At 45.6% G+C, this 13961-nt stretch overlaps 1 protein-coding gene across 1 annotated transcript; it reads left to right on the forward strand.

Annotated features, from left to right (window-relative positions):
- Nucleotides 1–3318: 3318 nt before the first annotated feature.
- On the forward strand, nucleotides 3319–9552 carry LOC310687437 (lysozyme C, milk isozyme-like). The gene is made up of 4 exons (XM_083462487.1): nucleotides 3319–3523; nucleotides 5722–5883; nucleotides 7398–7476; nucleotides 9329–9552. Exons 1-4 carry the CDS (start codon nucleotides 3388–3390, stop codon nucleotides 9393–9395), a joined length of 444 nt encoding a protein of 147 aa, XP_083318613.1. The 5' UTR covers nucleotides 3319–3387; the 3' UTR covers nucleotides 9396–9552.
- The last annotated feature ends 4409 nt before the right edge of the window (nucleotides 9553–13961 follow it).

Below are 13961 nucleotides of genomic sequence, written 5' to 3' on the forward strand. Positions count from 1 at the left end.
TGAATGGGGCATAGAGGGGGGTGAGTGTGTGTAGAAACTAATCTGTACAAATGTAAAATGTATAGTCGCTGTTCTCTTGCTTTTGCTTCTGGCCTCACCCACCACTGGCGTTTGGCCCTCAGAAGGGAATGTGACCCTTCGTCCGAGAAACACCCCCCCACTGTTTCCTCAGTTCAGGACAGGTGGAGAAGTTGTCCTTTTGCAATTTCCCATATGAACTGACCTGACCGGCTCTGACCCACCTGCAGCTCCTGGGCTAATGGGCAAATCCTTCCAATTTCACCCTTCTCCAAATGTTGCAATGCAGGTCTCCACTCAGGAAGGCATTTTCAATTGCGCACTACAGAATAAAATGCATAGATTTGCTATAAAAGTAGTCTAGAAAAGGACTGGTGAAGGAACAGGTGGGAAGCACAACAGTCGTTGGATTCAGACCTGGGTTAGGAATACTTTCATATTTTCACTCTTTTCAGGTGGAATTCAAACATATAGCAACATATTCAGGTTTTGCAATTTTTGATTTGGCAAAAGTTGATTGGGCATTATTGTGCAAAAAAATAATTTCCTCTTCCCGCCCCCCACCCCCCCACCACCAAAACCCCAGACGTTTTGCAATACAGAACGTGGTAGAGAAGTGCACTGGGAAAGGGAGGGCAGCAACTGTGTGATGCAACCTCGAATAAGCTCCCCCAAAATTATTCAGAATGAACGTTCAGTGACTAGTTAATGTTATCTAATTTGCTCACAAATTTTGTGTAAAAAAACAACAAGACAAAACCACTGGGATGTATAATCAATAAATAGGTCATTTTGCCTTTGGGGCAAAATATGTTTAGAATATATTTAAATATGAATGCTTGTGGAATTTTTTAAGGCAAATGACGCAACAGGGCAGAAAGGGTTTATGAATGAAGACATGCAAAAGTGGCACACGGGAAACAGACTGTTCATTCAGGTTTTGCAGGTTTTGCAACAATGCAAAGAACAAACCAACCTGCACAAGCTGGTGAAACTGGGTGTGGGGGGGGTTGCATATTACAAGAAATGATCCCTCTTTTGAAATGCCTTCAGCTTTCTTCGGGGAAATGTTACACACCCTTCAGCATTTCTCTGATGAAAATAGAGATGTCCCATTCAATAATAATAATGATAATAATAATTTTACTATTTATACCCCACCCAACTGACTGGGTTGCCACTTTGGGCAGCTTCCAACACATATAAAAACATAATAAAACATTAAACATTTTTTTAAAATTCCCTATACTATTCAGATGGCTCAGCAGTTGAATAACTCCATACCCTTCAACATTTCTCTGATAAAATAGGGACATCGTAAGGGAAAACGGGACAGTCTAGGATCAAATCAGAAACTGGGGCAGCTTCTGTAAATCTGGGACATCCCTGGAAAATAGGGACACTTGGAGGGTTTGATGTTAGTGGTCTCCAGTAGGAATGGTGGAAGGTTGTCAATTCCATTAGCATTTTAAAGACAAATCTATTCACACTTTATGACACAGTACACAAATGGAAAAACAGGTACCCTTTGAAATCTGCACTTACCTGAATGTTGTGGTGCACGTCTCCAACCAATGTTTGCAAAAATGCATATATTAAAGAAAGTGTGCATAAAGATTAATGTATTAGTGAAAATAACATACAAAAATGCCTGCTATTAGAGGAAATTGCTTTCAAAAATGTGTACATAATTTCAAAGTGCATACAAAAATGTGTTTTTATGAGAAATTCACACTAAAATACTAATGAATTTTCATTAGGAATTTTTTATTATTATTATTTTTGCAAATTGCTGAAGAAGTGTCATGAACTGAATTTGAGGTTGCAAAAATGTGAAACTGAGGAAACCAAAATGGACAAATCCTTCTACTCCTAGTCTCCTTCAGTCACTAGAACAGTGGATCTCCAATATGATGATGGGACATCCAGAAAGTAGAAAACAATGCAGCTGCATAAGAACATGAATCCTTCCCCAAATAGAATATTGTCCTTGAATTGTCCCACCCCAGATGCCATCCTCTGCCACCACACCCTTTGAGAGCCTCTGCACCAGAATAACAGAGCAGAGCCCTAAAAGCAGAAGGCAGCTGGCCAAGAATGACATTGTTCATGGCTGAAATATATATATATTTTTTTTTTTTTTTTTTGTCCAGTAGCATCTTAGAGACCAACTAAGTTTGTTCTGGGCATAAGCTTTTGTGTGCATGCACACTTCTTCAGATACACACATTGTTCATGGCTGTGATATTAAAGTTCTGTACTGGTCCCTTTTTCGTCTCCAAAAGCTTCTATTTTTTCTCTGTCTATTGGTCACCTCACAATAATTTCCATCCCCAGACTCCCTTCTGCCAGCCCCTGAGCCTCAAATCCCCTAAATGTGCATCTCAGGATGTTTGGGCGGCCGAGGAGCGTGACAGATGAATATATACATGTTGTTGGTCCTTACCTCCAAGTATCCTGGGAGATAGTACATAAGATCTGTGCAGAAAATGAGAAATTGCCCAGCTACAAAGTATACCCTCCAACATTTATCTGATGAAAATAGGAACGTCCCATTCCATAACGATAATTTTGCTATTTATACCCCACAAATCTTACTGGGTTGCCCCAGTCACTCTGGGCAGCTTCCAACATATATAAAAACACAATAAAACATTAAATGTAAGAAACTTCCCTGTACAGGATTGCCTTCAGACGGCTTGGGGGGTCAGATAACTCCATACCCTCCAACATTTCTCCAATGAAAATAGGGACATCCTAAGGAAAAGTGGGACATTCCGGGGTCAAATCAAAAACCGGGATGGCTTCTCTAAATCAGGGACATCCCTGGAAAATAGGGACACTTGGAGGGTCTGGTAATGTATCTATTTTTAAAATAATTATTCATATGTTCTAAGATAAGTCATCTAACCTTGTGTGAAGCCTCCAAGCTGGTTGGTTGTATATATCACCTCTGGGGCCACAACAGTTCAACCCTTAAACTGTAGTTGCTGGGAGGGAAAATTATAGCTGGAGTATTCTGGGATTCCAGCCTCTGGGAATATAAATATGAGATTGTATCAGTTCTCATGTAATATGTGGCAATGGATGATTAAATGTTTTGTTGATTAAGGCACTTTTAAAACTTGTGATTCTGTGTTTAGTTTTTCTGCCTATTTTAATTTTATTCCATGATGAGTACCGGTAAATGTTGAGATTTTGTTTTGTGTGCAGGTCAACTCAGAACTGCAACATTTTTTGCTATTGCCACACATGCACATATCGCAATCACCATCCTGTTTACCGTTTGGACACTCCAGGAACTCTGGACTATAAAAGCCACTGGGAATCCAAGGGAACCCAAACATCCCTCTCCAGGGACTTGCAGAGATGAAGGTTGTGGCCCTCACTCTCTTCTGCCTCCTCATTACGGTGAATGAAGCCAAAGTATTTGAGAAATGTGAACTGGCTGCACTTCTGAAACAGCATGGGCTGGATGGATACCATGGCATTAGCCTGGCCGACTGTGAGTTTGCTCTTCCTTTCCCTCCATCTTTGCATTTTTAGGTGTTGGGGACAAATCCTGCCCAACCAGGATCCAGCCCAGAATCATTTTCAGTATGAGGCTAATGTCTAACTAGAGTTTTTGAAACCCTGATTAAACATACTAGTGGGGTGGGAGAGTGGGAAATAATGCCAATATAAAAAAGAAGAAGTAAAGAACCCCTGGATGGTCAAGTTCAGTCTAAGGCAACTCTGGGGTTGTGGTGCTCATCTCTCTTCAGGCTGAGGGAGCCAGCGTTTCTCCACAGTCAGCTTTCCAAGTCATGTGGCCAGCATGACAAAACCACTTCTGGCGCAACAGGACACCGTGATGGAAATGCTGTTTACTTTCCTGCCACAGCGGTACCTATTTATCTACTTTCACTGGTGTGCTTTTGAACTGCTAGGTTGGCAGGAGCTGGGACAGAGCAACGGGAGCTCACCTCGTTGAAGGGATTCGAACCATCGACCTTCTGGTCGGCAAGCTCAAGAGGCTCAGTGGTTTAGACCACAGCGCCACCCACGTAGCCAATATATTTCACTCCTGGCAACAAATGCACCCCTTTGCTTTCAGATAGCACATGGGTAGATGAGCCTAAAAAGCCTGGGACATAAGTTTCCATGGCCCTCTTGCAGCTATGGAGGCTCACTTAGCAGAAGTAATTAGCAGAAGTATTTAGCATTAACTCTGGAAGTGTACACTCGATTCCAACCTAACTAAGGCTCCTGGTGTATATTTTGCTCTAGAAGGCTGAGTTTTGTCAGAATCGAGTATACATTTCCAGAGTTAATGCTAAATAAATTATTTCTGGTAAATAGGCCACCATAGCTGCTTGAGGCCGTAAAAATTGTGTCCTGGGCTTTTTAGATTCATCTACCCATGTACTATCTGAAAGCAAAGGGAAGCACTGCTTGCCAGATGCGATTCCCCCCCCCCCCACTCTCTTACCCAACTAGTATACCCCATTGTGTCCAGCTCTAGGCAGCACAAGTTAAGAAGGATATTCACAAGCTGGATATTCATGAGCAAGATTACCAAGGATATGGAAACCAAGCTTTATGAGGAATGGTTGAGGGAGTTGGGTATGTTTGGCCTGGATAAGAGGAGACTGAGAGGAGATATGATAGCTATCTTCAAATATCTCAAGGGCTGTCACAGGGAAGAGGGAGCAAGCTTGTTTTCTCCTGCTCCAGAGAGGAGAACCCAAACCAATGGATTCAAGTTATAAGGAAGGAGATTCCAACTAAACATCAGGAAGTGCTTCCTGATGGGAAGAGCTGTTTGACAGTGGAACAGTCTCCCTCAGAAGGTAGAGGACTCTCCTTTGCAGGGAGATTTTAAGCAGAGGTTGGATGGCCAGGGATACTTTAGCACTGCAGGAGGTTGGACTAGATGACTCTTCCAACTCCACAGTTCTATCATTCTGTGATTCTAAGAGCTGTGTCTCCTCCCCGCTTCCACCTTCACTGAGGATTCAAGGGGGGGGGCTGCTTTGCAAAGCACATCACTCCAGAGCACAGTAGGGTCAAATCTTTTGCTCATCAGCTGGTAAACGGAGGATTCGTTCCTCCTGGGTACTGGTTTACAAGTGCTTGGCCATGGGTAGGCAACCTAAGACACGGGGACAGGATGCGGCCCAATCGCCTTCTCAGTCCGGCCCACAGGCGGTCCAGGAATCAGTGTGTTTTTACATGAGTAGAATCTGTCCTTTTATTTAAAATGCACCTCTGGGTTATTTGTGGGGCATAGGAATTCGTTCATTATTTTTTCTCCAAAATATAGTCCGGCCCCCCACAAGATCTGAGGGACAGTGGACCGGCCCACGGTTGAAAAAGGTTGCTGACCCCTGTGCTAGGGTTACCTGCCTCTGCCTCTCCCTGCTTGATGCCCCACCCAATAGCCCCATATATGCAGCAGTCCAGGGCTGCCTCCACTCATCTTGGCAAAAGCCCGGATCAGTCGGGTTCAGTTCAGGCAGTGCCTGAATCCGATGCACAACCCTAAACGTTTCTTTTCAGTGCTGGTTTTTTTTAAGTCACACACATTTGCTACAGTTAACTGACAGAATGTTTTAAAGTTACCTTGTTTCAAGTTATTGCAACTTTGAAGGGGGGGGAATAATCTCCTTCTCTCCTCTGCCCCCTCACACGATGGCCCTTTTCCTTCTCACTTTGTTCCAGGGATCTGCACAGCTTATCATGAAAGCAAATACGAAAGTAGCGCTGTGGGGCCACCAAACACAGATGGCAGCCAGGACTACGGGGTTTTTCAAATAAACAGTCGCTATTGGTGTGACAATCAACAGGGCGAAACAGCCAATGGATGCAGAATCTCCTGCAGTGGTAAGCAACGTGGTGCCATGCAGATGGCCAGCAAAAGGCCTCTGCAATTTTCTAGAGAGGCTGGGTTGTGTTTTTGAAGGAAGCACCCAGTTTGTCTCCCTTCAGTTACCATTCTCCCTCTGCAATCCACACGCTCACTTAGAAACCTCATGCCCCACCTTATCACTACATTTCTATTGCCACCCACCCAGTGGCGTAGCGTGGGTTGTCAGCACCTGGGGCAAGGCAAGTAATTTGCGCCCCCTAACCCTAACCCCCAGATGTTGCGCATATTGCATATTATTTCAGGAAGTGCAAATAAGTTCACCCCCTGTTCCTTGCCAACAGCTGTGTCTTGCTGGAGAAGCAAATAAAAGCCATTACCTATCCCTCTCTGATGAATAGTTCTGAAGAATTGCTCCTCTTTGCCCCCAAATCCAGTTCTTGAACTTAGATGGGAAAGCATCGTCAACACAGTGGCTCCTTCTGCTCCCCTTTCTCCAAGCGTCAGCCAAGAATGGAAGGGGAGGCAGTGCATCTTGAATGCCCCCCCCCCCAATTAAAAAACCCACTACCTATTCCCAGGCACACTCTTTAGCCCCCCATGATTCTAATGTAAGAAAATACATTTTCAGGCTTTCACCCATCCATAATGACAGCCAGAATGCTTTGAGTAAGGTGAATTAATTGTGTGAATAAGTAGCGCTGTTAGGATTCCTACAGCTGTTACTGAGTAGCTAGCACAGGGTGGAATCTAACACAGCCCTAAATAAATGTTCCATAAGCCAAGGATTTCTGTTTCCACATTGGAACATTATGCCCCTCTCCTCTCCCAGCACGACCCCTCAATCTGTTCTAAGGGTCCCCCTGACCCTCTGAAGCAGATTTGGCAAGGGCATGGGGCACATAAGATGAGGGGAGAGGGGAAACCTTTCTCTTGAACTTGCAGTCAGTATAATTAACCCCCACACAGGGAGGGAGAACTTCAGGGCAAATGTGGCCTTCCAGACCTATCTGTCCACCTCGCATGGCTTTCCCTTGACCATGCCCTCTCTCAGGCCCTGTTCTGTCTGCAGCCCAAGTGCTTCACCTGAATGTGCCCTTGAACTGTGATGAGACCCCCTTGCTTGCCTGCCTGGAGGATAACGAGACAAGATGGGGGTTGAAAACTCTGACTGCTCTGTGGCTACTGTAGCTGGCTGCACAAAGAGTCCTATCCTTTGACCCACCCACTTTTGCCTCTGCACTAGCATGTGGCCCCCATAAGACTTCCCAAGAGGAATTGTGGCCCTCAGGCTGAAACATACTCTCCAGCCCTGCCCCAATATCTGAAGGCCAGTTCAAAGGGGAAATGCTCTAAATGCTCCCCCAAAGTATCCTGGCTTTGAGTCTGAAGGGAAAAGCACTTCCACAATTCTGAGGCAACCCAATGTATCCTTCCTGAGTGCAAAGGCAGGGTGTGCTTTATGGGCTTGGAAAAAAGCTCTTTAGAAAACCAAACACCCTCCTTTTCTTTCTGCTAATTCTGTCAACAGCTTTCACAAATGACGACATCACAGATGACATTGAGTGCGCTAAGACAGTTGTTCGTGACCCCCAAGGGATGGATGCCTGGTGAGTCTTGCTAACTTCTCACTGCTGGCAAGACTCAAAAGCAGCTGAGATTTCAATTGTTGTGACTGCATGGAGACATGTCTTTCACTAGGCTTTGTTGCAGCTAGCAGCTAAAGATGCTTCCTCACTAGGCACTGGTGGTGCCTCAAAGATGCTTCCTTAAACGTACAGCAATGACTTTTGGTGGCTCTTGCCTGTTGGGAGCTGTAAGTACCCAGGTGTGAGTTTGAGGGAACAGTCTAACAACTGAGCCACTGTAAAGCAATGGTCAAAAGTGATGGACCTGGGAGGCCTGAGTTCAAATCCCAGCTTACAGTGGTGTAGCATGGGTTGCCAGCACCCTGGCTGTGCCGAGGGGTCAGTGGGAGGGAGGGAAACAGATGAAGTACACATGCGCACTGCCTAACAGTGTTGGTGTCACGCTGGAGGTCGCAGCTGCAGAGATTAGAAGAGTTGTTCCGTTGTCTGGAGAGGTCACTTCCTGGTTCACACGGATAAACCATTTCCAAGAGAGCCCTGCAACAGAAGAGCACAGCAGTATTGAGGCAGCACTTGAGGTGGTCCTTGAGGTATTGCAGTCTTGAGCCAGTGGGAGAGTCTGATTTCTTCCAAAGCAAAGTCCTAAGAAATGCCTGGCAAATTGCTGGGGAACATGTTCTTACATTCAAGGCCACTACAAGGCCTGGCATTGCACAGCACAGCAAGCGGCTCAGGATGCTGCCAGAGATGGTCCTTCCACCTGACCCAGCTGGGCTCTTATTAGGCTCATGTACTGCAGCTTTCCCATTTGCTCTTGGCCCTGGGGGTAAAATGTGCTTTGTGGGAAAACTAGGAGAAGGGACACAAAACCAAGGATCTTGAGCAGCTTTCCCCAGTCTGGCGCCTCCCAATAGTTTCCATCACCTTCAGCCAGTGTGGCCAATGGTCAGGGATGATGGGAGTTATGGTCCAAAATATACAGAAGGCACCAGGAATGAGAAAGCTGGTTTTTAGCATGCTTAAAGTTCCATGACAAATAAGGTTTCATCCAGTAATTCTGGGGTGTGGATAGGTAGACTCTACATTGACCACCAGCACTGATCATTCTTCTGATGGAATTGCACCTCAATATGAAGGTTCTGGTCTAATGTCCAAAGGGAACTGATTAGCATTACAAGTGATAATATTGAATTTACTCCAGAATGTTTTTGGCTTTCTATGTTTACAGGGTATAATGAGCTTATCAAGTTTAAGAACTTAATTTTGCATTTTCTAATTGCAGCCAGATAAATCATCACCTGACAGGGGGAAAATCTGGGTAGCTTAAACTTAACAGTATAGTACAGACCAGTTTGGATTTTAGCAATAGAAAGAAAATTGCCCTTAAAATGCAGATTATGCAAGGAAAAGAGGAAAATAATCATTTTACACCACTGGAAGAACCTTGTTACACATACATCTTGTAAGACTTACAAAAATACACCACAAGGGCAGTTATAGGCATTTGGCAACTTTAATGTATGTAACATGAACTTGGGAATGATTTATTTCTTGAAGAAGCCATGATGTGCCTTGTAAATTGCACCAGTCCCTTTGTTGTTAAAAGAAAAGAAAAGAAAAAAATCAGGGATGGGTTTTAAATAGATTGCAAGGGAGCAGGCGGGGGACCAGGGGGCAAAACATTATGTGATTCTGTGGTTCACTGTGGTTCACACAGTGAACAGGAAGAAGGATTGAGCAGCTGGTGCTGAGGCCTCACTGGGAAGCTTTCTGAGGTTCTGAAAAGCAATCCATTTCACCCATTGCAGTCCAAAGAACCATCACATTACTCCCCACCATCCTCATTTTTTGCTTTCATTTTTCTTTCTCTCAGGGTTGCTTGGAAGAACCATTGCAAAGGAAAGGATCTCTCCGAGTGGACAGCTGGCTGCAGCCTTTGAGCTCCGTAGTCCTGTATGAGATCCAGCATTTCTCTGGATTTTCCCTTTAGTGACAGTGATCTCTGCAAGCAAAATCCAGCTGCTTCTTTCTATACAAGCATTTACATACTGTAACTCCCAGGGTGCAGTAGAATAGCTTCCTTTCTACAGGAAGGAGAGAATGGAGTGGGCAGCGATCTTGCTTGCCATGGTGGGTTTCTCTGCTTTAAGAACTTCAATAAACTGAGTCCAGTTAGAACTCTTTTCCTGTTTGATGGGTGAATGGGAGGGATAAGAAGCAAGAAGCAATCAAACATTGCTCTGTTCCCTGATTCCACTGAGTACTTATTGATTATTAAGGGGAAACTATTATTATTATTATTATTATTATTATTATTATTATTATTATTATTATTATTTCATAATTGGGAGGCAAGGTAAAAAAAAAAAAGATAAAGTACCCCTGGACGGTAAAGTCCAGTCAAAGGCGAATATGGGATTGCAGTGCTCATCTTGCTTTCAGGCCGAGGGAGCCGGAGTTTGTCCACAGACAGCTTTCCGGGTCATGGGGCCAGCAGGACTAACCCACTTCTGGAGCAACGGAACACCGTGGCTGAAGCTAGAGCGCATGGAAACACCATTTACCTTCCCACTTCAGCAGTACCTATTTATTTACTTGCTCTGACATGTTTTTGAACTGCTAGGTTGGCAGCAAATTGAGAGGTAATTTGGGCTGCACCACAATACCTGTACAATAGTATCCAATAACCAGCATGGACAAGCTGATGAATTGCTGATTACTTCCATAACCATGCTAGTCTCTGGGAGGTATAAACTGTGTAGATACAGAGCACTTCCGCCTGACCCATGCCTGGAAATCACAGGTCCGGAAGTTTTCTGCTTGTCCTGTGCTTTCTAGACACAGGTTTTGCCTTGGCCCTGCTGCTTTCCCCTGGGAAACCTGCTCTTTAGCTCTAAATCAGAACAAATAGCATTACACAGAAAATCCCATTGCTGTTTGTTTCAATTCAGCACAGTTCTCTTTAACTGATTGCAGTCTCTGGGAGCTTGAATCCAGGAGTTTGAGAGGGAGACCCGGAGTGCTATTTCACAGTGTGCATAGGACCAAGAGACAGGAACAAAAAGGGAGCTGATGCAGTGACCTGCAATATCTGTGCCATGTTTCATGGGTATAGCCAGGATTCTTGTTGAGCTTTTTAGGATAGATTACACCACCCACCCACCCCTTGGCTATGCTCATTCCATGTTTGTCCTCCTTCCTGTGAACGTGCAAAACTCCTCCTCCAGCAAGTGCAAGCTGGTTGTCTTGCTGGAAGAGAAGGTACAGCAACTTGAGGCCCACCTATCCACACTTTGGGCTAATGGGAAAGATGAGGAATTTCTCGATAGAACAGAGTGAACTGTCCTGGAACAGAGATGACAATAACAACAACAACAACAACAACAACAACAACAACAACAACAACAACAACAACAACAACTTATTTATACCCCACCCACTTTGTGCGGCTCCCAACAGAATATTAAAAACACGATAAAACATCAAACATTAAAATCTTCCCTAAACAAAGCTGTTTTCAAATGTCTTCTAAAAGTCAGATAGTTGTTTATTTCCTTGACATTTCTGTGGGATGTAATCCACTGGGAGCAGTCAAGTACAACATTACTTGTTCTGCTAGAGTGGACATGCAAGGGGATGTTGGCCCAGCCAGTCGAAACTTCCTGTTCCTCCTGGCCTGGAGCATCCTTGCTTTTGCATGTGACTAGTGGGTGGGAGTGACCTTTCCAGACCTGGTCAAAGGCCAAGGCATGCTGCCACTCTCTCCTCTTTTCCATCTTTTCATCCTGCGAAATTCCTGGACTGAACTCCTGGCTGCCAACCAAGCAGTTCCCCAGGTCAACGCCCTTAAGGGATAAACCTAGAATCATAGAATCATAGAATTGGAAGAGACCACAAGGGCCATCGAGTCCAACCCCCTGCCAAGCAGGAAACACCATCAGAGCACTCCTGACATATGGTTGGCAAGCCTCTGCTTAAAGACCTCCAAAGAAGGAGACTCCACCACACTCCTTGGCAGCAAATTCCACTGTCGAACAGCTCTTACTGTCAGGAAGTTCTTCCTAATCTTTAGGTGGAATCTTCTTTCTTGTAGTTTGGATCCATTGCTCCGTGTCCGCTTCTCTGGAGCAGCAGAAAACAACCTTTCTCCCTCCCCTATGTGACATCCTTTTATATATTTGAACATGGCTATCATATCACCCCTTAACCTCCTCTTCTCCAGGCTAAACATGCCCAGCTCCCTTAGCCGTTCCTCATAAGGCATCGTTTCCAGGCCTTTGACCATTTTGGTTGCCCTCCTCTGGACACGTTCCAGTTTGTCAGTGTCCTTATTGAATTGTGGTGCCCAGAACTGGACACAGTACTCCAGGTGAGGTCTGACCAGAGCAGAATACAGTGGCACTATTACTTCCCTTGATCTCGATGCTATACTCCTATTGATGCAGCCCAGAATTGCATTGGCTTTTTTTAGCTGCCGCGTCACACTGTTGACTCATGTTAAGTTTGTGGTCAACCAAGACTCCTAGATCCTTTTCACATGTACTGCTCTCAAGCCAGGTGTCCCCCATCTTGTATTTGTGCCTCTCATTTTTTTTTTGCCCAAGTGCAATACTTTACATTTCTCCCTCTTAAAATTCATCTTGTTTGTTTTGGCCCAGTTTTCTAATCTGTCAAGGTCATTTTGAAGTGTGATCCTGTCCTCTGGGGTGTTAGCCACCCCTCTCAGTTTGGTGTCATCTGCAAATTTGATCAGGATGCCCTTGAGTCCATCACTCCTTTAAGGAGTCTCAAAGTGGCTAACCATCTCCTTTGCGTTCCTCCCCCACAACAAACCCTCTGTGAGGTGAGTGAGGCTGAGAGACCTCAGAGAAGTGTGACTGGCCCAAGGTCACCCAGCAGCAGCATGTGGAGTAGCGGGGAAGCGAACGCGGCTCGCCAGATTACCAGTCCATCGCTCTTAACCACTACACCACACTGGCTCTCTCAGTGGGACAAATTACACCCTCACTGTAGAGTTGAAGCAAATTAACCTTTACTGTTCAGCCTAACTAATTTCTGTGATAAAAACTGTGAAGGTTCCCAAGTCTGACAACCAGGCAGACACCTTTGCTGCTCTATGGAAAGCCTCCCAGCTTAACTATGCCTTCAAAATTTGGGAACACATGAAAAAAGAGATATTGTCAGAGCTGCTCCCAGATCCTAGCTCACAGAGGATCACGCTAGCCAGCGTTCACTTTATAAAAGTCTTTATTGAGTTACAGTTTCCATTTCCAAGCTGCCGCGTGCAGCTCTACATCTTATAAGCTAGACCGGCGAAGCTCCGTCTGAGTCCCCGCCTCCTGTACACCAACTTAATACCCTAGCCTTACTCCACCTTTTCCGCCTGACTGTTCTTCTCTGGGTCCCTCTGCCCCCCGTGGTCTCTTCCTTCCTGGACTCTTCTGACACTGACCCCCCGGACCCTTCTGTCTCCTTGCGTCGGGCTTTAGGACCTGGCTCCCTTTCCGGGCTGCTTACTGCGCCACCTTCCTGTGCATTTGAACTTGGCGCGCGCGCCCAACCTTCCACTTTCCGCTTGACCGTTTCTTCGCTCCCCGATGGAGGTGTGGCCACTCCTGACTCATGCCCTCCCCCCTGCGGCGAGCCGCCGGCGCTCGATACCTGGCGCCCTTCCTCTCCACTGCTCTCTGTTGGGGATGCTGGCCCCGATTTCCAGCTGCTCCCCCCTGAGTCCCCTCTGGGGATTCCAACTGCTGCCCTCTGAATCCCCTTCTTCCTGGGGTGTCCCCCTAGGCTCCCCCCTTGCTCTGGCCACTGGTGCTCCTTTCTGTGAATCTTCTGATTCACTGGAAAGACTCGGAGATCTCGGGTCGTCGTCATCACTCATCTTTTCTTCGGACTCCTCCCCCTCGCTCTCTGTTTCCTCCCTTGCCCTTGCCTCTGCTCCTGAACCCCTGACAGATATGCTTATTCGGTATAAGAGAAAGCCAGTTGAGGAGGAACAGTGTGAAGTTGTCCTTTTGTTGAACAAAATATTCCAATGTGACCAATGTTGTCTGTCCTGAGGAATGCTTAGCTTTGATATACAGAAGCAAACCAGTTTTCAGTCTCATTTTTGTTCTTATTGGAATTCCCCAGCACCTTTACTCCTCCCACAGCTCTATTTCCATGTCTAGGAGCAGAACATGTTTACTCAGCCCACAGAGGTGGCCAGAGATAGCTGCCCCAACCTTCCTTCCCAGTGCCTGCTTTCAGAAGGCAACCACTGGATAACCCCCAGACCCACACACGTGTGTGTGTGTGTGTGTGTGTGGAGTATCAGTTCATTAGGCTTCAGAAAAACTGAATTTTTAAAATGTCTCTACTTTTGATACATATAAAGACCTTCACTTTCCGGAGTGTCTGCATAAGAAAGGGAGACATGCCTTGCTTCATGTCCTAAACTCCCTCAAGGTAAACCCGTATAAGGAAAGAAATGCAAAGGGATTACATGCAGCGAGGTGCTG

Source organism: Podarcis liolepis (assembly GCF_965112155.1).
Source record: "Podarcis liolepis genome assembly, chromosome: 10".
NCBI classification, from domain to species: Eukaryota; Metazoa; Chordata; class Lepidosauria; order Squamata; family Lacertidae; genus Podarcis; species Podarcis liolepis.